At 45.9% G+C, this 24397-nt stretch overlaps 1 protein-coding gene across 5 annotated transcripts in view; it reads right to left on the reverse strand.

Moving 5' to 3' along the window:
• Window positions 1–16157, reverse strand: part of RALB (RAS like proto-oncogene B) — a 36691-nt gene extending 20534 nt beyond the window's left edge. The window contains exon 1 of one of the 5 annotated variants that reach the window (XM_037523220.2): window positions 16085–16157. Coding sequence is in view for 1 of the 5 variants with exons in the window: in XM_054699629.1 (XP_054555604.1) it covers window positions 14466–14557 (92 nt within the window). In the remaining 4 variants the exon portion in view is untranslated. Of the gene's footprint in view, window positions 1–10249; window positions 10404–14465; window positions 14738–15398; window positions 15606–16084 lie in introns of those variants that run through there. The other 4 variants (XM_037523221.2, XM_037523223.2, XM_054699629.1 and 1 more) reach the window with 4 other exon arrangements.
• Between the last annotated feature and the right edge of the window lie 8240 nt (window positions 16158–24397).

The raw sequence follows: 24397 nt of genomic DNA on the forward strand, positions 1-24397 counted from the left end.
TGCAAAAATGAAAAATGATGTAAGAATTATATAAAATAAAATATAAAAATGAAATAAATTAAAAAGAAATCCAAGATTCCACACATATAATAACTATTAAATAAATAAAAGAGAAGGGAGGTTCTTGCTTATAGTAGAATGCCACTGCCAAATCATAAATGTAGAGGGTACACCTGTGTTGGAAAATTAATATTTTACAAGTATCCTCTTGCCAACTGGTTCAAGTCAGAATCCCCAAGAGCTGTGAAATCTGAAGGGCAAATCCAGATGAGGAACAGGGTATTCACATGGCCTTACACTACTTATGAATGAGAATTTACATTTTAACAAGCAAGACCATGCTACCTGTAAATTATTTATACCACTTCCCATTACAATCCAAATTAGGAACAACCCGATCTAAATCAGGGTTATGAAGGACCCTCCCTGCCCACCCCACAACAGTATTCTCAAATATAAAGTAACACAGGAAACAGATGGGTCACAGGGATTGTAAATGCTGAATAATGAAAACATAAACCACAATGACACCGTCTCTCCAGCACACGTCTTTTCCATTAGTATTGAAAATAAACAAGGTGTCTTATTTCTTATCATCTAACACCAAATTTTCGAATAGTTACAATACAGTAAACTGAGGGACTAGGTATCTGAGTGTTCCACTGACTAAAGCATATGTGACTCACAGCACCTCCCTGTCTGCGCTGAATTCCTATGTCAGTGTTATCATAATCTGTGGTTATTTGTAAACAAGTTTCATGTGCACGCCTGGGTAGAGAAGCAGTATCTTCTTTTTATGTGTCTCTAGGATCTACTGTTCTAACCTACAGTGTATTAGAGACCTAGAAATGCCCAGACAATGAATAAAGGAATGAATGAATGAGTGAAGTTTTTAGAAATAAAAATAAAGACACATTAGACGGTTTCTCGTAACACATATTGTAACACAATGCTCATCGATGTTCTATTGATATTAAGGAACTGTCTCTTAACTGTTGTAATGTGAACACTAATTCTAGAAAGTAAACCATTAAAGTAATAGCCCTCCCAGAGATTCTTTTTGTGGTTCCACAGTGAATGTTGTTGGTTACCAAGATAGTTTTAAAAACACATGGGCACACACATACACATTTGCAGAAGCCAATTTGAAGAGACTGGTCAAAAAGACGGGCCATTGAAATCAGTAAAGACAGTAACTACAATTGATTGAAATACATCAAATTTATTCACAATGATACTGAAAAAGTACATCATTGGTCACCTTTGCAGAATTAGCTACCCATTATTTTTAAAAAGAGAGAACCTGACATTATGAGCATCTTAAAACAAACAAACAAACACACCATCACTGAGGTAGTCTCACCAAAAAAAGCTTCTAAATCTACTGATTTACCAGGACTATGGGGTCAGGGAGTATGGAAACTATCACCACAGGGACACATTATGCAAGTTATAGGAAAATGGAATAAACCACCCTATTTCTTCAACAAATAAATTGCAAGAAAAAAAGGAGAGAGAACCTCTAAATTATGTGACTGAGGACACATATAACCTGAATCAAAGATATGGACCTTATTGGATTAATTTTGAACAAACGCATAAGAAAACTGGGGAAATCTGAATATTGACTGGAATCGATAATATTAAGGAATTATTTAAAAAATATGTCAAGTGACTTCACCTAATCTAATTACAAACAAGGTTAAATGATATATGGAATTTGTTTTAAGATTAGCCATAAATTCATAATTGTTGAAGCTGACAGGGAGGCACAAGGTAGTTCATTATATGTTCTTCTGTACTTCTGTATGTTTGAAAATTATTAGAAAAAGTTACAAAACATAATGAAGACAATTTAGTGCCCTCTGGAGGTCCCAGTTCAGGAGCATGGAGTCCTGGCACACAGGTGCTCGGGCTGTCCAGACAATTCCAAGGCACACCTAGACAGGACACCACTTATTACCTGTAAACTCTCTGAGAATGGATTCTTTTGTTTGTTAACCACTGTTTCACCCTGCACCTATCACAGAAAACACCCTTAAATATTCACTGGATTAATTAACTGAGTGGGATCACTATTTTGCCTGCACTCTCTAAGAAGCAGAGTACTAACCTGCACAGGACCATGAGTAACTTCAAATGGACTTCTTACTTTCTAATAACCATTAGTGGATAGTCTCACAGTTAAAATTATGCTACCATCTTTGTTTTTTTTGCAAGGATTGTGACACCCTGTTATCTTAAAATGGATCCACTTTTCACAACCTGATTCCAAATTTCCCTGAGTTTCTAGTATCCAAATGGAGATGACGAATATTACCACTTGACACTCTCACGCCAGCTCTAGCGACAGTCTCTATTTTTCACTTAGCCCATTAAAAAAAAAATGCTTTTGCTCATCACATTTCTCTCCTAGCCAGAGAACCACTTTCAGCATCTAGTCTTTTATTTATCTTCTGTTGTTTTAAAGTCTTCAGAAACAGGGGAGCCTTGATGGAGTAAGAACTTTTTTAAAAATCCCATGTGTCTTGGAAAGCTTAACATTTTACCAAAGGTAAGAGAAAATAATAAAGATTTAAAATACTTCATCTAAATCTAGTAATACCTAAATCTTAATTTTTACTATATTAGGTTTGGAAGATTGTCAGAACATTTGTAGCAAGTTTTGCAAGCTAGCTTAACTCATCCACAAGAACAAACAGGTAAGTGATGTTGTATCTTAAGTTCCAACTGAAATGCTTATTTTTAATGGATATACTCACAGGACTGAATTTTACTTTAACTTCTTGAAGACAGTCCAGTTATCTTTACAGTAAGAAAAAGAGTACAAATGGCTCCATCTTCTCTGAACAAAACTGAGAAATCCAATTGAGGACAATTTTTTTTTAATTTGCATAAAAACCCCAAATTTTCATATTATGTGGCAGACGAAAGTATTTATGGCAAGATGCCATCTCTCCAGACTTGATGTTTCCATGAACTTATGTGGTCCTCTCAAGAAGGGGCACAGACTTTCATAGACTATTTCATTTCTTATTAAAGCTTTTCTGAAGTCCTCCCAGCTCTACTCCAAAATAAAAGGGCGGAGGATTAAAGTAATAGTACATTCAGGGCAATAACAGGCTCTTTTGGCAAAAGTACATCTGGTAAAAATGAGTGTTAAAAAAGAACACTAAATAACACATAATTTTTTCCAACTATGTAATTTAAGGTACTGCCTGCCTAGCATCCCTTTTCTAGAAACTGCTTTCCTCCACCAATCTCACCATTAATGATGAGGGGCTAAGAGAGAGAGAGGATGTGGCCCCATCCCTGGAGGAGAAACTGACTGATCCCAAGGAGGACACTTGACTCAAGCTAGGCTCTGGGTACTGAGTGAGGAAGGCCCGGAGCAAGACCACGAAAGCTGGGAGAGGAAGGCCCGGGGCAGAATAAGAGAATAACATGACTTCGTGTCTTTTAGACAGCACAGTGCCCCTTCCAAAAGGAAGGGTCACGTCTCAGGGCCAGCTGATTGCTGGGACATAGATCTATCAGGCTCTGATATTTTAAAAGATGCCAGAAATTTGGATGTTTATGTGAAATCCCCCTTTTTAAATGTTAATAAGTCAATCAAGTTTTAAAAGCACCCTGTGAGCAAACAAGGCGTGTCTGCAGGCCACTCACTTTTACAAATTGGCAGCTGTGTTTTTTGCCGAGTGGTGAAAACTGAGCTACAGCAAGAGAGAGAGAGACAGAGCCAGCACGTGGAGAGAAGCACTGCAGTCCTGGCAGCAGGCAGAGTGCTGGTTCCAGCTGCTCCTGAGATCCAGTCACATCCTCAGCTTGGCTTGTGGCTTGGTTTGGTTTTTCATTTCTCCTCTGAGACAATGACATATACTGGCATCCTTCCATTAAATTCCCCTCTGTGGTGTAAGCTCACCTACTTTAGAATTCTATCTCTTTCAGCCAAGGAAGGCCCAACTAAAGGTACAGATGGCTTTGAAAGCATCCCTACAATTGAAGTCTGGGGAATCAGACCCAAGCAGAGTCAGGAAGAATTATAATGACACAAAAATACTTCATGCTAAATGAATAAAGAACTCCACACAGAGCTGAAGGTGATTCCAGGGAATTCAAATATTCTGCTCCCTTGTATGATTAGAACTCTTATCCACGACTAAAGAAACCCCAACTGAAAGTGGTGGAAGCAGAAGTTATTTATTGGCTCACGACTACATGTTCAGAAATAAAGCTTGTTTCAGAGGCTCAAAGGACTCCCCAGATCCCAGTTTTTCTCTCCCCACGCCTAGTCTCCACCTCTCCAACCTCATCAACTACTCTTCCCTCTTATTGGTTCCCCCAAACCTAGGCCTTTTCACAATCGACATTCATAAACTCACTTCCCTCTCCTGTAGGAATGTCACTTGAATGTCACTTCTGTAGAGAGGCCTTCCTGGACCTCGGGCAGATCCCTTCTCTGTCCTTCACTTCAGCCTCAAGCTTCCTCTTCACTGACCACAAGTGTAATCCCTTTCTTTTTCAACTTACTTGCTTCTTGCTTACGTCTTCCACAATAATTAAGCTTCAGAAAAGCAGGCTAACGACATCTGCCATTGTTTCCTCTTATATCCTTATATTGTAGGAATATTTCCCTAGATTATCATGTACCTCATGCTGCAAAGCGAAATAACATAAATTTTTCACAAACCACAGTCATCATAAAATTTTCCTCAACTTACAACACAATTATGCTCAAATAAACCCATCATAAGTTGAAACGATCATAAATCAAATCATCATTACTTGGGACCATCTGTATCCAAAAATCACTGGCCACACAGTACACGGTAGAGTAGCAACTGTCCCCCTGATCTCAGGGCTGATGGGCAGCTATAGTTCACTGCCACTGCCCAGCATCACAGGGGTTGTACCAAATATCACTAGCCTGGGAAGAAACCAAAATTCAACTCTCAAAGTATAGTTTTTACTGATCACATATTGCTTTCACACTACTGTACATCAAAAGATCTTTATGTCAAACCATCACAAGGCAGGGATCCTCAGTCTATGGTGTAAATTTAACACTTGGATTCATCCGTGGTTTATTTCCATCATTTACGGTCAATAGTCTAAAAGGTTAAGTCACTAGCTTTTTGCAAAAGCAAAATTTGACAAACAGATAACATTAGAGTTTTTAAGCCTTGGACTGTATTATCAAGGAACTTGATCTCTTAAGATTGTTATTTTCAGTATTTAGTTGAACTTATTATGAAATTATATTATTAGTTATGACACAGACCCTGATAACAGACATTATCAGATCCACATATAAACTGGATACAAAGTCCCTACCTTCATAACAGAGGTAATCTTTAAAAACCAGAGCAACCTACTTTTTATAAGAATTTCATCATGTCACCCATTGATTTAATTAAGGGTTTCTGAGAGGATTTATGATCATTGGATGGTTAACAACTGGCAGTGATTTTTCCTGACTTATGTCCTCTTGGGTGACCCTGCAGTCTCCCCATGGATAGCAGAACCTGAGCACTGGCTATTCACAGCATGAGAGTGACTGAGCACCTCGGTTCCTGAACTGCTGGTCCCTGTTAGTGAACGATTTCTCTGCAGACACAAATTCACCAGGCCTGCTACTGAGCCTCTGTTAAAACTTTTCACTAAACAAAGACACTCAGTCTTGATTTCTCTATTTGGTAAATTTGTATTTTATCACTGCTTTTCATTACATAGGGCATTCCAGTAGCAAGAGCAGTGACAAGAAACAAGTTATCTCCGTTCTCAGAGCTCCTCTTTCTGTACACTGTGTCTTTCCCACACACACCAACTTAAAGGAAATTCAATTTTCCCCTTACCTTGTGCATGTGCTATTACCATCAACATGGGGAATAGAGTATTTTTACATTCTCATGCATGTATGACTCAGTTTCCATGTCTACAAAAATAAGGAAGTTGAATGAAATGATGCAAGTTCCTTTCCAATTTTTTGCTGTTTTTTTTTTTTTTCCTGAAATCAGATCTGCAAAACAACTCAAATTAGCACTCCTGTATGTCCAAGGAAGTATTAGGAATTTCTGCTCCCTAAGGAATACCTCCTTATCCCTCCCCCCACCACATAAAGAAACCAAGCAAACAAAACAAACTAAATTAACTAAAATAAACAAAACAGAAAGCTCTGAAGTCATTTATGGTAAGTACCCTGCCTCAGGTTTGCACCTTGAATGTAACATCTGCTGGGACTGCCCTTCCTGATGACAGATCACCTGTAATTTAACACTCATTTTGACTATTTCCTCTACCACTTTCCTAGGTTGCCCCAACACAGCCTACCCTCCTCCCAGTCTAAGCCCCCATGGCAGTCAATACCATCCATTGTTGCTCACAGGTAAAATGGTAATTACTTCCTAGATGAGGTCTGTCTCTCCCTCCACAATGAGAGCTGTCCACTCATCTTCATGTGCCCTGTATGCGTGGCACTTCGGGGATGCTCGAAGTGTAACAGACTTAAAAAAAACTAATTCTCTGTCTGGGTTGAGAGGGCTGCAGGGGACAAGTGGTAAACCTCAAACAGTTAATTTACTCACTTGAAGACTTTCCTGAAGTACAAAGGAATAGGAAATGGTGGGAGGCAATTTGCAAGCTCTGATTTTTTTCAAAAGTGTGTAGTTATTTCTGCACAGCACCTTTCTTGAGATTAGTACATTTGCAAACCTGGGTCTCTTACTACTTGATATTTTTGCATTAGTTAAGACAGATATGTGATGGCTCAGCTCCAGAGGAAATCTGTTGCTAGAAATATCTGAACTAAGTACCATACTCTTGTGTGTAAGATTTAGGAGACATAACCTCTGTACACACACACACATATGCACACACACACACACACACGAAACTGGTTAAAAATCACATAGTAGACAGCCGTAAAATTATTTAAATAGTTAATTTATGAAGAAGTACAGACTGAAAGATTTTCATAGAGCTATCTATATAATCAAAAGAGTTAATTTTTGTTAGTCTCACAAATTTGCCAGTGGCAACTTATTTTCTGGCTCAAGATAACTATAGCTTTCTTTCCTAGGAATTGTTACCAAATGCCAAAGGCATTTTTGAACTGTACCTTTGACCACATCGTTGGCTTTTCTTTTTTCTTTTGGGAACCTCTGAATACAAAACATCTCAAATTTTTAAAAAATGTACAGTTATTTCTGAAATAAAATTCTCTCCCACCATACATTTGCCATGAAATACTGGATTTTATTGGCTTTATAGAATCCAGTTCCTTCTACTTGCAAAGGCAGGCTCAGAGACTTGAGCTATTTCATCTCTCCATAGCTAAACGTCAAATTTGTAACTAGCACATATGTCCCTGTGTTACAGTCTAATATCCATGAAAAGGGGCTGGGGAGAGGTCCCACATTCCTTATACCACCTAATGAAGGGTGGAGCTGAGCTGTGAGGGGAAGCTAGAAAAAGCAGGGAGAAGACTCGGAAGATTTTGGAGGAGGCACACAGAGCAGAGCAATGTGAAGGAGGGCATGCTTGCTTCTCAGCTTCGGACTTGCACCAGGTACTTAGGGGATAATGGAAGAGACGCGGGGGAGAGACCCATGCGGAGGCTGCAGGGGCAGCCCTGCACTTGATGTGTACTTTGATTTTGCACCTTCCACTCCAGACTTGTCTGGCCCCTTCTGCCCTTCCTCAGGGTTCCACACCAGAGGACCTTTAGACTGGAGGGGAAGGATGATGGGGACTTAGTGTTTCAGAATCAAATGATAAAAAAGTTTGGAAGAAGGAGGGTGATGAAAGTTGCACAAAAATGTGGATGCACTTACTAGCTCTGCACTGGACACTTTTAACTAGTTAACATGACAATTTTATGTTCTGTATACTTTACAATATATTTTTTAAAATAGTTCCACAGCAACTACGGAGTGGGACGAGAGAAAAACACACTTGGCTTAAAATCTGGATTCTCCTATTAGGAAGCTAATGATCTTGGTTAAGTTGCTTGTCTTGGCCTCAGTCTGCTCTATAAAACACACAGGCCCTATCTATAGCCTCAGGGGAATTATGAATATTAATGAGAAAACGCCTATCATAATAAGTGGCTCTGAGTAAGCACTTTTTCTTTTTGAATATCACTCCGATAGCTGAGAAAGTCTTGAGAGAGAAACTGACGTAGGGGCCAAACCTATGCCAGGGCAGGAGGGCTGCCAGTTCTTCAAGAAGGAAGAGCTGGGACCACCAAGGTTTCTTAGCTCAGATCTGTCCCCACAGCTGAGGAGACACTGTCCTGAGTGCCACACTAGGAAGGAAGAGGCTTCTACACCTCATTCAATCACTCATTCACCACTTGACAAGTAAGTCACTTCATCTGGGCCTGCATTCTCCCCGCAAAGAACAGGGACACGTGTCCTACCTATTCCACAGGGCAACTGGGGAGGAACAAACAGGGAAATCATATCAAAGGCTCTGAGGGCCTTGGAGGGTGTCATCAACAGGAAAACAAGAGTAGGAGTATTTAAAAAAATAAAGTAGGCAGAATATGTTTATTATCGTGATCAACAGAGAACCTTTAGATGCTACTCTCTTCTCTATAACCCCAAACAGACAGTGTCACTCACCTTTAGAGGCATTACCTTTAGGCGTTTCAGGACCTGCCTTAAATCTCCCCGGCAGCTTTTGAAATGCCTCTGACAGAAGCAATCTTTCATGCTCTTCCCTGTGGTGCCAGTGTATGAAGATAGGAACCAGGCCGAGGAAGCAGCCACCTACCTAGCCAAGATCTGGAACCGCTCTGCAGGAACAGGACCCCGGTCTCCAAGAGTACAGCATAGTGTTGAGATCACTCTGACCCAGTCACCACCAGACCTGCAGGCCTCCATACTCTTGCCTCATTACTAGGATTCTCAGCCCAACAGAACTGCATCCATCCCTGAAATGACTCCTCCCGCCCCCAAGGCCTCTGGAACACCAGACAACTCTTCAAGACCCTCCACCTCACCTAGGAATGTTCCTCTACCTTCAGATTTGCCCTGAGTCTTGGCTAAGCCTTGAACACAGCACATTTTAAGCAGCTGTGGTTTCTCCTCTTTACTGTGAGCCTCAGGGCCACTGTCACATCCAATTCAGCTTCCCTTAATCTAATGATCTCCTCTCTCCTCTTGCAAAAGCCCTGGATCTTTGTGGCTTGGGTAATACCCTCTCCCCCACCTTGCTGCTATCATCCATGGGCATCCTGTTACTTCCCTCATTGACTGACGCCATTTGCTCTGGTTCACAAACTTCCTTTATATCCCTGCTCCTGTTTTTCTCCCCAGTGACCATTCACAAGCTCGGCCTTTCAAGCCCTTGGTCCCCTCTCCAAAAACTTCCCCCCTTATTCTACCTGACTCTGCTACAGTTGAACCATAAACGTCATCATCATCATCGTCAGAAACAACAGTCTGCTCTACCCCTCCAGCTTCTGCCCCCAGCTAGTTCACTTGTTCAAATACCTGCCCCTTACCATCCCTGGCCTTCTTGACACTTGCCTTCTTGACACTTCCCCAGCACTTTCTCTAGGCGTCAATCCTTTCTGGACTCCACCTCCCTTTCACCAGCTCAGCCCCCACAGCCAGCCAGGCCCTATAAAAGCTCCCTTGCAAACACCACCCTTGCTCCTCTCACCGTTCTTTTCTTTTCGGCACCTGCACCTGGCAAGCAAATGCTGCTGGGGAGGGAAAGAAAATCATGTGGGCAGCTTAGCAAGAAATGTAATTACAACCACAGTCCAGGAAGGGGCTTTCATTCCAAACTTGCTGGAAATCTTACTGAAATTCTCCCCTATACCCTCCCTATGCTCACTCTCCACAGAGGCCCTTTCCACGCTGCGCCCAAGGAAGCAGGAGCCATCAAGCGCGAACACCCTCATCGCTCCCCATCAAATCTCAACCTGTCTCCGTGCCGGCTCCTCGTCTCGGGCTACCTGGCCAGCGCTTCCTGCTCTCAGCAAAGGCCAAGCTCTCCAAGCCCCATGCCCAGGAACCTCATACCTGCCATCATCCTCTTGTTCCTGCTGCGTTCATCTGTCTCTACCGGTCTTCAGGATCATACCCACAGCATACATAGTCTCTTTGCTCTTCATCCTAACCACACGCCCCCCACTTTGATTCATCTGGGTACGGCCCTCTGGCTAGTGACACAACTTCTCTGCAGCCCTGATGACCTATACCCATGCTTCCCAAACTTTAACATAGACACAAATTACCTGGGAATCTTGTTATAATGTATATTCTGATTCAGCAGGTGCTGCGTGGAGCCCAGATTCTGTATCACCAACCTACTCCCAGGTGATGCTCCCGGCCCACAGACCCCACGCTGAGGAGCCAGACCTGTGCTTCCTTCCCTCACTATTCATGTATGAAATCTGTTCTAATCTGGCTTCCTCCCCCAGCAGAACTTCACCGAAACTGGTTTTGTCAAGGCCACCCATAAACTCATTGTTGCAAACTCCAATAAAAACTTTTCTCTTTCTCCTCTCCCATCTCCTCCCCCTTTATAAAACAAGCATGTAGCAAGTAAGGTACACTTTGCCTGGGAAAGGCAGGCACCTAGCAGGCAAATTCAAATATGCCTCTCGCCATCCCCCTCCCAGACACTGCCCCCCCTTGCACCGCCCTCTCCCCAGAGCTGGTGACTGCTCAGGCAGCCCTTTCTCAGAGCCCTTTACCTCTTGCAAAAGCCCTGGATCTTTGTGGCTTGGGTAATACCCTCTCCCCCACCTTGCTGCTATCATCCATGGGCATCCTGTTACTTCCCTCATTGACTGACGCCATTTGCTCTGGTTCACAAACTTCCTTTCTATCCCTGCTCCTGTTTTTCTCCCCAGAGACCATTCACAAGCTCGGCCTTTCAAGCCCTTGGTCCCCTCTCCAAAAACTTTCCCCCTCATTCCACCTGACTCTGCTACAGTTGTACCAACCTGGCTTCTGGATGTCAGCACTTCCCAGAGCTCAGTCTGACACCAAACTCACTTCTCTGCTCTCTCTCCCCCAGTGATCACATCTGTCCCAGAGGCTCTCTCTCCAGCTTGCAAACTTACGAAACATAGCCTCGCCCTCCAGACTCCGCTCCCTCTGCCTACCTGCCACCTCTCCCCGCTGGGCTATAAGAATCTCAAACTTTTAACATTCCCAAAATGGAACTCTTGATTCTTCCCTCTCTTGGAATCTGCTCCTTCTCACTAGTCCCCACCTACTAGTTATTACGGTAACTAGTAGTGTCCAAGGCCTTACTAAAGCCCGAAACCTGGAAGTCGCCTACGATTCCCCCTTTTGCCTCTCCCTCAACTCACCACGACCAATTCTATGGAAACCATCTCCCAATACATTTCAGATCTATCCACTTCTTCTCTCTCCTCTGCCACACCTCTGCCCGTGCCACCAGCCCTGAACAGCCACAACTTCCTGACTTCCATTGCCACTTCAGTCCCTCTTCAATCTGTGCTCCAGACAGCACCTACTGGGAATGTTCTAAAAATGCAAAGAAAAGTGTGCTGCAAGCTCTTCCACAGCTGATCATAGATACAACCCAAACCCTCTATTCATCAAGGCCTACAAATGCCCAGCGAGGCCTCTGTCAGGTCCCTGGGTATGCCAAGTGCTTTCCTACCTCAGATCCCTTTCACATGCGCTACTCACTTCTCATGTTGCTTCTAGGAAGACCTGAAGCAAAAAAGCAGCAAGATATAGTCAAGAAACTGAAGAAAGGCCTCTGTACTTGGCCAGAGCAGAGAGAAAGGGGCGAGTGTGGTGTGAGGGGAGACTGGAAAGGTAAGTTGGCCCAGCCCCTGGGAGACCCAGTAGGCCCAGTGGCTTGGAGATTTTAGGCTTTCTATTGTAAAACCATTCAGTGTTTCACGCAAATGGCTGAGATAATTAGACCTGCGCATTGAAACGATCATTCAAACGATCAAACGATCATTCGATCATTTGGCTACAGGATGGAAAGACAGGGCAGTGGGAGATGCAGCAGTCCGGAGACAATGGTGGCCTGAAGGGATGACAGCGGGCATCGGGAGCTGGCTGGACTTCTGAGCTGTTCAGGAGGTTAGAAAATGATAGAACTTATTGAATGAACAGACATAATTTTGGATTTAAAAAAGGGTTACTAGGCAGTAGGAGCAGAGGTACAGTGGCTAAAATCCATCGCTAATAACAGGATCAGATAATTCATAGCAAATGGCCACCACTCTTCCTGTTTTTATGGGCAGGGAGGGGAAGGAGGGGGATCGTGGGAGAGGTAGGATGAAAGAAAAGAAAAACTCTAGCTCATAAATCAGGGCAGAGGATGGGAAAAGTGCCAAAAATAGGAAGCAGGGGAAATGCAAATTGTGCTGACTTTTCCTCTGCAGAATGGTGACTGGAACAACCTCCTACTGGGGCAGGATGAACAAAAGCCATTCTCAGACAATTTTGTTTTTTGAAATTACATGTTACCATGATTTATGAATCTGTTGTTATAAATATAACAAATATCCTTCGAATCAAGCATAATAAAACATTAGAATCACAGCATTTTTTGAGGTGGAAGGAAATTTAGAAGTCCTCTAATCAGGCTTCACATCGCAGTTCTTAAACTCTTTTTTTCAAAGATACACATCAAGATTTCATCTAGAAGTTAAAAGACAAATAAAGCCCTTCAATCCAGGTGGGTAATTAAAATGTAACAGGGCATTAAGAGAAAAATGAAGAATTGCTATGCAAATAAATATTGTCTAAGAATTTAAAATAATTAGAGGAGGGGCAGGGTAGGGCGTAGGTTCTCCGAGATTGATTCAGCTATCTGCCAATGCGTTTTAATTTTAAGAATACATAGATGATTAATGACGATTTTTAAGCTGTTAATCAAGGAGATCATTTTGGCAGTATTTTTTTTTTAACCAGTGTGTTTCAGGGTTAAAAAAAACCTCAGCCTTTCCATTTGGTTTAGGGACCAGCAAGATTTAAATTTCTAATTTCCAAAGCTACTGAATATTTGGCTAATTAATTCTAGCATCTGACAATGAAGAGCCAGAAGAACATAAAGTTTCAAGTATAATATTAAAAGTTTCCAGAATAGTATAAACTCCAGCTGTATTTTAATCTCCTACAGCACATGCTTTAGTACACATATGAAACCAGAATTTTTCTCAATAATGTCTGCTCTAGTCCTTAAAAAACAAACTGCAGGGCCTCCCCGATGGCGCAGCGGTTGAGCGCTGGGTTGCGGGGCTGCCTGCAGCCTCTGTGGCGCCGGTTCGATCCCCGGCTGCTCCCCGGCCACCAGAGGAGGGTCCCACATGGCGCGCAGACCTCTCCTGCCGCCCGCTGCTCCCCTCAGCAGTGTACTTCGGTCCTTCTGCCTGCTCTGCTCCCTGCTCTGGCTCTGGTGAGTTCTCTCACCCTCCCGCGCTTCTGACTGTGCCCAGTGCATGCATAAAACAAAAACAAATGGATAAATAAAAAAAAAAAAAAAAAAAACATGCCTCTATTAAAAAAAAAAAAAAAAAAAACAAACTGCAGTAGATGGCCTCCAAGAACATCAAGGAGAGAAAGTCAAGCACCATACTGGGGAGAGTCCGAGCCCCACTGGGTAAGGAATTGACATCTCTGGCCAAGAGCCACCTCAGTGAGCCATGGGGGGTGGGGGGCAGATTCTCCAGCCCCAGTGGAGCCTGTAGATGACTAAGCCTCAGGAGATACCCTGAGCTGCAAGCAACAAGCCAAGACGCTCTCAGATTCCTGAACTTCAGAAACTGAGAAAACAAATGTCTGTTGTTTTAGGCTGATAAAGTTGGGGTAATTGTTACACAGCAGTAGAAAATTCATTCAAACTTTAATGTCAAAGTTGTCATTGAAGACAAACTTTAGAGGTAGCCAGGCACACAGAACCAAATTACTCCACGGCTTCCTCAACCCATACACTAAGCAAAAGTTACCTAACATGGAATATCTTAATTTGGATCAAACCTAACTTAATATTTGCTATGTCAATTCCCAATCTAGCAGACCTAAATTAGACTATGTGTAAATTGCCCACAAAAAACTGACAAATGTACAAGTTAGCAAATATTAATTAACAACCTTTTTTAAAAACTCAGAAACTCCCAAAAGATTTGTCTATGGCTTTAACAAAAAAAAAATACTATCATAAATGGTTACTTTTTAAAGGAGTGGCAATCTTGACATAATCTTGACTGGCATTCTAGAGTAGCCACATACACTGCACATCTTGGACAGGCTGCCACAATCTCTTCATCTTCCTGTCCACTCTTGCCCATCCAAATGCTCATGCACCCTCCTGTTTTCAGCAAAAGTCTCCAAAGATGCTTCTAATTTCCATAATTCGCTAGTGGGTAAGAATTTAGTAACTGAATGCAAAAGGGGACTGTAGGCCCTAAAGATTAGCTCAACTCTCAGATTTAAAAATTTCCAGAGTCTCACCCAAGCTTCTGCCAAGAATCTTGAAAATGTAAGGTAAGAATTACAGCTTTTCCATTTCTTCCACCTTCCATGAAGACTTCTTCAGATCCCATTTAAGGCTCCAATTCTTGTTTTTTTACCCTGGGTTTAGAGCTCATATTCCCAATAGATATCTAATTAACTTATACCCACATTTTTTTTCCACACAAAATCCTGGGAAAGGTTCTACTCCTTGGACATAGGGAAATCTGGCTTAGATCTCAGATAAGAGTACCCACTGTTTCCAAGGGGAAATGATGTGAATAGAAAAGGAAGGAAAGACTCAGATGTGGTCAGAAGAAAATAGTCCAGCTGACACGACAAAAACCACATAAAAGGGATGTGTGTGTCCCTGGCCTTATTCCCACCCCTACCTCCATCCCACCCCCACGACCACAAAGAGTGCCTCAGACATTCCTTATTTCATTTCATCCTAACAATTAGGATAATGATTATCACCCTCTCACAGCTGTCGACTCTGCAGCTCAGAGGTGAAAAGTCATGCTCAAGATCACACCACTAGCAGTTACAGAACCAGGCTCGGAACCTTTTAATTCCATCCTCCTTTCTCCCCAATATTAACTACTACCTTGCACTGTCACCCTATTTCTGAGAACTTCAATATTCTCATTCTATTGCTCCAAGGTGAAGGAACATTGCCTGAGCATTTGAAGCTTTGGCATTGAAGGATTGTGCTACTCTCTGCTCTGAACACAGATCATCTCCACACCCAACTCTCCCCTGTCCTAATCAGTGTCCACTATGCATTTGCAGACTGTAACAACACGAAATGCGGCTAGGAAACTAGAACAAAGCGGAAAGTTTGCTCTTCTACAAGGGTTGAAATCAAGCCACACGCAACGCCAATAAACAATCAGCCAAGTCTCTTCCAGTGGCAATTCCAAGTTAGCCCACCTGATAACGCAAAGTTTCCTGAATTCACCTGCAAATGAGCCCAGAAAGGTGGCCGCGGCTGGAGAGGCGGTCTGGACGCAGCCACCTGTCACGAGAGCGCAGAGCCGAGCACCGACAACCTTTAATGCCTGCAGGAGGGCGAGAGCGGCGGTCCAGGCGCTCGGCTCCGAGCACGCTGCTCCCGACCGGAGCCCCACGGGGTGGCAGCCCTTATTAGGAAGGGGTGGGGAGGGCGGCCAGCTGCAGCTCTGGGCTCGCCACTTCCTCGGGCACTAACAAGTTTTTGCAACAGTTTCAGGTCCGGCCCCGCCCGCGACCCGGCGACCAGGCGACCCGGGGACCCGGGGACCGAGCCAGCGGACCGTGCCCGGCCGAGGCCCGCGCGGGCAGGAAGTGGAGCCGAGGCCACCCGCGGGAGAGGGAAGGAGCGGCGAGGAGAGGCCGGGGCGCCGCCCCCACTTCCTGACCCCGCGGGCCGGGAGGCCTGGAGCTTCCCCCGGGGACTCCGGGGCCGGGCGGGGCGCTGCCCCCGCGGCGCCTCCTCCGGCCTCGGGGCGCGCCGGGTCGGGGGCCGGTCCAGCCCCGCGCGGAGAGCGAGGGGGAACGAGGCCACCCAGCGCACCCCGCTTCCCGAGCCCGCGCCCCACCCCGTCGCGAGGAGCCCGCGGGGCGCCGGGCACCCTTACCTGGGGCCGTCCGGACCGCCTGGCCGTCCGCGCGGGTCCGCAGCCTTTACGCCCGCCCCGCCCTCGCCTCCTCGCGGGGCCGGACCCCAGCTGTCCCCCGCCGATTTGTCATTGAGCAGCCCGGGCCGGCTTCCCCACCCCCCGAGCGCGCCCCCGGCGTCGTCTAGGCAACCCACGGCTCAGGCGCGCGCCCTCCCGGCCGCTCCCGCCCACTCCCGGAGGCCACGCCCACTGGTACGCTTCAGCCAATCGCAAAACGAGCTTCCGCGCCTCGGCTGACTGGGGAGGAGGCTTGGCCAATGAGAAGCCGCTCCCGTGGGTGGGGGCGGGGTCGGCGCTCCTGCCCCGCCCACCTCCGTTTCCGCCTGGGCCGGCGGCCGGGCTGCACGTGACCGCTGCAGCAGGGACCGCGGTCGGGCCGGGGGGCGGGGGCCGGGGGCGGGGCCGGGGGGCGGGGGCCGGGGGCGGGGGCCGGGGGCGGGGCGGGGCTGGGCGTGGGCACGGCGGTGAATTCAGGCCGCGGCATGGCCGAAGTAGTGGAAAGCAAAAGGGAAGGACAGACCTGATATGTGCAAACCAAGGAAAAGCTCGTTGCTCGGAAGTGTGCTTTGAGCGGTGTGCACGGGTGCAGGGAGCCTCCAGGACACCACCGGGGTCTGCTGCCTGGACACCGCCGGCGCCGGGGCGGGCTTGGGGGGAGATCCCACTAGCCGCGACGGAGCTGCTGACCAGAGCCCAATAATAACGAGCCAGGGCACAGCCTGAGGCAGAATCTGAGCCGAAGCCTTGAGTCAGAAAGCGCAGGGGGCAAGCTCGTGGTCCCTAGGGTTTCTCCCACAAACCTGCCCCAGCAATCACCCCGAAACCTGTAAAATTTTCTATTCAAAAAGGGTTCGTTCTCTGGATTTCCCCCCTTTACTACAGTCGTTTCCTTCCCTGTCCTCCATCTCCTAGGATTTATGGCGGCACTAAACCCTACCCGAACCTCGTGACCTGGCATATTATCGCAATTAATTGTTTAGACGTCCGCCTCTATACTCTCCAGGGAAGGAACTATCTCTTGTTTGATATCCACCGCAGCTAGCGCCGTGTAATTAATTCTTTCCTTGTTAATAATTATACATCAGGATACCTGTGTATTATATGAGAGGCTCCGGGTCTTGATGAGACTGCTATGTAGAAGATCCAGTATAAGAGCCGGACTCTCCACCAACAGCTGTATCAAGTACAGCTTTACCTTAGTCTGAAGTAACAGGCTTAAAAAAAAAAAAAAAAGTAACCAGAATATTCTAGTGTTAGTCTATCTTAAATATGTTTTTACTTTTATCATCCATTTTAAAGTTTCTAATTGCATGCTAATTAGCAGAAATCCTGCTAGATACTCTAAGGGAGAAGGGATAAGAGATTTTCCCAAAAGGAAGCCCTCGGTATTTATAACCTAGAAGGAAATTCAAATCCAAACCTTCTCCTGTGGAGTAACCATTAAATGCACAGGCTGGAGTCAGCAAGCAGGCATTCAAAGGAAGAGTCTCTGGGTCTCAGTTTCCCCTGCTGCACAGTAGGAACATTACCACTGCATTGCTGGTGTAAAGATTTCAATGATATTACATGCAAAGCTCTGAGTATACTGCCAGGAAGGAGGTGATGTGACTGCCACCAGAGGCCAAAGCAGATGTACACTCAAGTGTATTTTAACCAAGTCAGGGTAGCATTTCCTCCCACTGTATCTAGTAGAAAGAAACTGCTGTGGTACTACCCTTTTATCAAAAGCAAGTTTAGACAGGAGAGTCGCCCGAAGCAGGCTGCCCACGTGAAATGAGTAGTTCAGGGAAGGGTTTCAGAGGTACAGACAGACAGACCAGGAGTTTCATGTCTCCCTCTCCCTTCACCCCCTCCAACCCACAGTAGTCACATGAGGGTTTCTCAGCTGCCCTACAGTGTTCACCCACATTCCTTTGTATAGTAATAGAAGTTTATGCAGGGTACCCTGGGCATTTTGAGAAATGCTACACTTGTTCTCCCTCCCTTCTACTCGCCTACACATCCCCACCCCCAGTACTCTGAGGGATTCTGCTGGAACTACACCAGTAACATCATCCATTCAGCAGCTTCTCTTCATGCTGAGCCCTGGGCTGAGTGTAGTAGTTTCCGAGGGGAATGGGGCTGTCTCACAAGAGGACCCCAGGCAGAGGTGTTGTAAGGGTAAGTAAATGATATCAGGCTTTTCTGCCCTCTGGCCATTAGGATAGATGATGGATCCCTGCGGTCCTGAATGCATGCCTGATGGCGGGCACCTGGAGTAGGGTGTGGGCATACGTAAGTGGGCACACCTGGGCTGAGAGACTGGGCTTATAAGGGCGGCGTCACAGGGACCTCAGCAGAGCAGAACAGAAGAGCAAAAGAGAAGGCCGGAGAGCCCAGAAAGAGTGAAGACTTGCTGGGGGCTGGGAGGCCTGCTAGCCTCCTGCCCCCCCCCCAACCCCCCTGCCTGCTGTGTACCCGGTAAAATTCCAATGAAAGCCTGCAAAAGCCAACGAGGGCTCCAGGTGGCTCTCCTTCACCCATCTGCTTGGGTCATAAAGCTCCTGCTCAGTGCCCATCCTGCCGCTGCAGGTGTCCTGCCAGGGAAAGAGCACTGGGAAACCACCAACCTCAGCTGCTTCTCATATTGCTCCTGTCAGGTCTCAGGGGGCCTGCTGGTCAGCTCAGCTGAGCTCCTCCCCAGGAGCTCACTCCCAGCATAACCTGGGTCTGAACAGCAGCTGTAGCAGGCCCCAGCAGGACCCTGTCAGATCCCTCTGTAGGGTAAGTGAAAAAATTATCAGGCTTCCATCCGCCAGCCATTAGCATTAACGATGGATCCCTGCCTGTGGTCCCTCATGCATGCCTGATAGCGGCACCTGGAGTAGGGTGTGGACATGCATAGGTGGGCACACCTGGGCTGAGACTGGGCTGATAAGGGCAGTGTCACGGGGATGCCAGCAGAAAGCAGAGCAAGAGGAGGACAAGAGCAGAAGCAGCAGAGAAGCAGAGACCATTAGAGAATGCCAGAGAGCCCAGAAAGAGTGAAGACTTGCCGGGGGCTGAAAGGGCCCCTCAGCCTGCCCACACTCTCTTTTTCCCGCCTTGTAAAAAGCTCAATAAAAGCCTGGAAAACTGCATGTGTTTATCTTTTTTGATTGCTGAGTAATATTCCATTGTGTATATGGACCACATCTTCTTGATCCAGTCATCTATTTTTGGGCATTTGGGTTGTTTCCAAAGCTTAGCTATTGTAAACAGTGCTGCTATAAACATAGGAGTGCAGGTGCTCTTTGGAATTGATGTTTCTGTGTCCTTTGGGTAAATACCTAGGAGTGGAATTGCTGGATCATATGGAAGCTCTATGTTTAGTAGGTCCAGAAATCTCCACACAGCTCTCCATAGTGGTTGGACCAGTTTGCACTCCCACCAACAGTGCAGGAGAGTTCCTTTTTCTCCACACCCTCGCCAACATTTGTTGTTGCTCGTTTTTTTAATATGTGCCATCCTCAAAAAAGATAAACACATGCAGTTTGCAGCAACATGGATGGAGCTGGAAGGGATCATGCTCAGAGAAATAAGCCAGAAAGAAAAAGAAAAATACCGGATGGTCTCACTCATAGCAGGAATCTAGAAAACCTAAATAAGGGACCAGGAAAAAGACTAATTAATACAAAGTAAAAATCAAAATCAACAAGCAACTATAAACCAGAGACACACTAAGTGGGGGGGAGGTGAAGGGGTGAGGAGAGGAAGGATTAGAGTCAAATAAGGGGGGGTGCAATTGTATGGGAGGATATATAACCGAAATGAAAACGTATACATTGTGCAAAAATGAAAAATGATATAAGAATTATATAAAAATAAAATATTAAAAGACCCTGAAAAAGCCACCGAGGGCTTCAGGCCTCTCCTTTTCCTGTCTGCCCAGATCATAGAGATCCTGCCCTGTGCGTTCCTGCCACTACACCCTCTAACCTACTGTAACAGTGAAGAGAACATTCTAGACACTCCCTCCTTCAAAAGTATTTACTGAGTAAAGTATTATGTGAATCTTTAGTGCTATTTGACAACTATTTCCACTTCTCATAGCTCAGCCTGCTCTGACTGATAACAGATCCCAATGTGTGCTGGGTTGGGGACACAGCACTGACCAACTCAGACAAGAGAACAGATGAGAAACCATTAAATAAGCAACTGTGTGATTTCCAATTGTGTCATTGTAAATTACATTGGACTGGTGGTCAAAAAAGTTCTCTATTAGGAGGTGACATTTAAGGTAGGACCTACGGGATAAAAGGAATCCATCTTGGAAAAACTGGGAGAGGAGAGGAAAATATTCCAGGCAGAGGAATAAGCATGTGCAAATTCCTAAGGCAGACAAAGTTTGGTGCTTTTTTAAAAAATTTTGAGGTAACATTGGTTTATAACCCTTTATGAGATTTAAGAGACTAGGAACGCACCTGCTCGAATGTATGCCCCCCCCAAAAGCACCATAGTCCTTTATCCTAGAACACTGGGCTCCCTACCCCCATTGTTCCCAACCCCACCCTCCCTCCCTCTCTAGTAGCCTTAATTCTTCAGTCATATTTCTAGGGTTTGGTAAGGGTTTGGTGCTTGTGAGGCTAAACAGGAGGCCTGTGTGGAGTGCCATGGTCAGGGAAAAACTAGGGCCACCCAGGGTGGAGAAGGACACGGGAACTTAATTAGGTGGGAGCTTCTAGGTTATGAAGAGACTGGAATTTTTTGCATGTGTGATGAGAAGCTGCTGAGGAGGTTCAAGCCAGGAGGGTGATTGGCTTTGTTCTAACCTTTAAGAAGGTCACTCTGGCTGTTGTGTAGGGAAAGGGCTATAAGGAGCAGATGTGGGAATGAAAATTAGGTTGTTCCAGGGGTCCTAGAAAAGTGGGGACTGTGGATCCAGAGGTTAAAGGCCCTCACCTAACAGGAGATGTAGGGGGAGTTGGCACTGGGGAGTAGCAGGAGGGTAGACGACTCAGGAGGGTCCTCCCACCAAATCCCAGAGTTAGAGGAGGAGAGCCTGGAAGTCAGTACTCCCAGAGGTGCTTGGGCCAGGCAGGAAGGGGGAGGGCGTTGAGCGGGCACCTGACCGGTTTCCTAGAATATCAGCCAGCATTAGAGACTGGCTCCCATGAGCTGGCAGTATTACATAAATAGATGGTATTATTAGAAAGAGTCTGACAAGCTCTGGCATCCCTGTGGGCATATGCCCACTCCTTCCTGGTCATTTGTGTCATCCAGTTGATCAAAACCTGAGGTTCTTTAAGCCAGGGAACCTAATTAAGGGAGCACCTGAGATCTTCATTCCCACTGCTAAGGCCCAGGGATTTTTATCTCCTCAGGACAAGGTTCAGGTGAGGAGCATGCACTATTGGATTCTTCCACCAAGGTCTGGGTAACATCCTCAAGCCTTTCTTTCCTTGCAACCTTTTGCTGGCAGCTACCAAGAAAAACCTTTGGCAACTACTTATTCCCAAACATATTCAAAATCTGCCCAATTTAGTTATTGCTGCTGTGAAAGACTAACTGGGGAGTTTAAAAACCACTTTTTGCTACATGGTTTAGTGAGAGCTGCTCTTTCTGCATGACCATCTTTCTATGTGGCCGCTACAGCCCCAGCCAATCAACAGGAGCTATTCCTGGGACTTGTTCTGCTGGAAAGGCAACTGGAGGATGAGCTTTCATCTTCCAAAAGAAATTAATCTACTTGGGAAACACATTAGCAAAAAAGTTATTTCTATTTTAAATTATTGAATTAACTGGAATTAGCTTTCTGCCCTCATAACTTACGAAGAGTTATCTCCCCCAAATTAACTCATCTGTCTCGCCATTGAGTAAGGCTTCATCATTATTGTTAATTTGCACTGCATGCCATCTCTCCCCTTCACTGTGCTCCCTGCTTCCTAAAATCTGCAGTGTAAGCAAATGCCACAGATGTGGTTCTGACCTCCAGGTAACCAGATAAAAGCCCCTGCAGAGTGATAGCTGCAAAGTACTCAATTGTGAGATAAAACAAGATGGAGTGTCTAAATTCTGTACTAAGTTTTCTCCAAAATGAAATACTATTCACAATCTCCCGGGAAGCCTGCCCTGTCAAACAGCAGGAAAAAGATCATGTGATCCCTCCTATTCTCCCCAGCTACCATGTGCTCCTGCAGCATCGCAGGGTCTTCCTTCCTGGATACTGCTTGACCTTGGGAGCCTGGACTCAGCCACAGAGGCCTTCTCGGCCTCCTTGCTGACTCCATCACCCCTTAGATACCAGAACTCCTGGGGGTCCAGTTGCAGCCACCTGCCCTTCCCTGGGGAGCCTTGTCTACACTTGCCTCTCACCCATCCAGTACTGGTGAGGGCACCTGCCCAACCAGCTCCAGATCCCTCGTCAGGTGTTATCTTCACCTGCCGGTGCTTAGACCCCTGGAGTCAAACAGCTCCATGCAGCTAGACAGGCAGACAAAGAGGACATGAAAACTTGAGTTAGGAAGAGGGATGGGGAAAGAAATGATGTTGGTCGAATGCCTACTAGATGCCTCGCAGGGTTCTACTCTTCTGGTTTGCTCCCGGCTCCTGCTCCCAGCAGTCCCACTTTCTAGCTATCCCTCACTTCACGTAGATGAGCACACCCAGGACTAAGCCCCAGAGTTTGGAGTCAAAACTAGGCTCACTTTAAGCTTGGCCTTGATATGCTCTGCTCTTAACCTTGTTCAGAAGGCCAGAAAATTCCTTCTGGCCTCCCAGGGTGGTCCAGAGTCCCCAGGTCTTCTATTCACCTTTACACCTGCTTCTAGAAGCTGCTTCTAACACCCGGGACAGGGTTGGGGCTGCATTTCAGAGAAAAATGCTCCTCAGCCTTTCTCAAGCCCTTCTGCCACTGCATCTCCCAATACTGTGTCCCTCCCATCCCATTTCTGGGCCGGCAGCTGGAAGGGAGAGTGGCCCCCATCTGACCTCACTCTGACCCTCCCTCCCCAAATGCTAAACTCCTCCCTGGTGATATTTTTATTGCAATGTTTTGAAAATGTTGTTTCTTTGTTTTTTATAGACAGCTTCATCTCTTTCCTGAATGTATCTGCTCCAGAGAGCAGGGCAAGGCCATAGAGTCAAATGTCTGAGAAATGCAGGGATAAGGAACGCTTGAGTCAGGAAAGAAAGCGAAACTGGTATCTGCTAATACCAACCCCTAGTTGGTGGTCTCCTAAAGGAAGACCACCAAAACATTAAAATGCATATCTTTAGGTAGAGGGAGAGAAGTAGAGGGGTTGATAAGGGGGTGGACTAACCCTTTCTGGGATACATTTCCCTGTAAAGTTTTAATTAATTTTTTATAATGACCAAGAAGAAATTTAGCAAGCAGGAGAAAAAATAAGGCAGAGTGAGGTTAGTGTGGCCTCCAGGGTGGACAAGCAGTATTCTCTACCAGTCCCCACAGAGACTAGCCCTGCTGGGACGCTCCAAAAAGACGGGGTGGCTGGGATCACACCTCAGAGGGGGGAGAGTGTACACAAAGCCTCTTTGTACAAGCTGTGCTGCTGACAAATCCAGCCCTGGCAGGCAAGACCTAATCTCAGGAAGCTCTCCTCGTGACTGTGCAGACCCAGATGAAGAACCGCCACAGCCCCAAAGCATAATGGGAAGGGCCAAAGGTCAGTTCCCTGCCCTCTACTGCTCCTGTCCTGTGCATGCCTGCTGTCACCTCAGACAGATAGGAGGAGAGGCCTAGAGTGCAGAAGGTCCCAGGGTAGGTGAGCTCTCAACTGAGTCCTGGAGACCTGCATTCACCCCTCCTCTCAGTAGTTCAAGCTGGCATCTTGCCAGGTCCTATGCTGAGCACTTGACATCATCTCAACACCCTTCATTGCTGCACAGTCTGAGAGAGGGAGGTGTGATTTCCTATTCACAGATAGGTCAGGTTGAGAGGAAAACCAGGATTAAAGCAGATATGCCTGACAACAAAATCCACACTCTATATCCACCTTTCTACTACTTTCCCATCCACAGGAGCAAGACTCTATGACCTTGGACAAGTCACCTCCCCTCTCTGGACCTTGGTTTTCTCTGTACAGTGACAGACATTCTCAAGTCTATACTAAGCATCTGCTATGGTCAGGAGCTCTGCCAGGAACCAGCTGTCTGGAAGATGCGAAGTTGGGGAGGTAGGTGAATGGATGTGTGGGTAGATGGATAGGTAAGTGAATGGATAGTTGGGAGGGTGAGTGGATAGATGGGTGAGTTGGTGGATGGATGGACGGATGGATGGATGGATGGATGGAT

The sequence above is a fragment of the Talpa occidentalis genome, unplaced genomic scaffold (assembly GCF_014898055.3).
Source record: "Talpa occidentalis isolate TD23 unplaced genomic scaffold, MPIMG_talOcc4v2.1 talOcc4.3, whole genome shotgun sequence".
Lineage (NCBI taxonomy): Eukaryota > Metazoa > Chordata > Mammalia > Eulipotyphla > Talpidae > Talpa > Talpa occidentalis.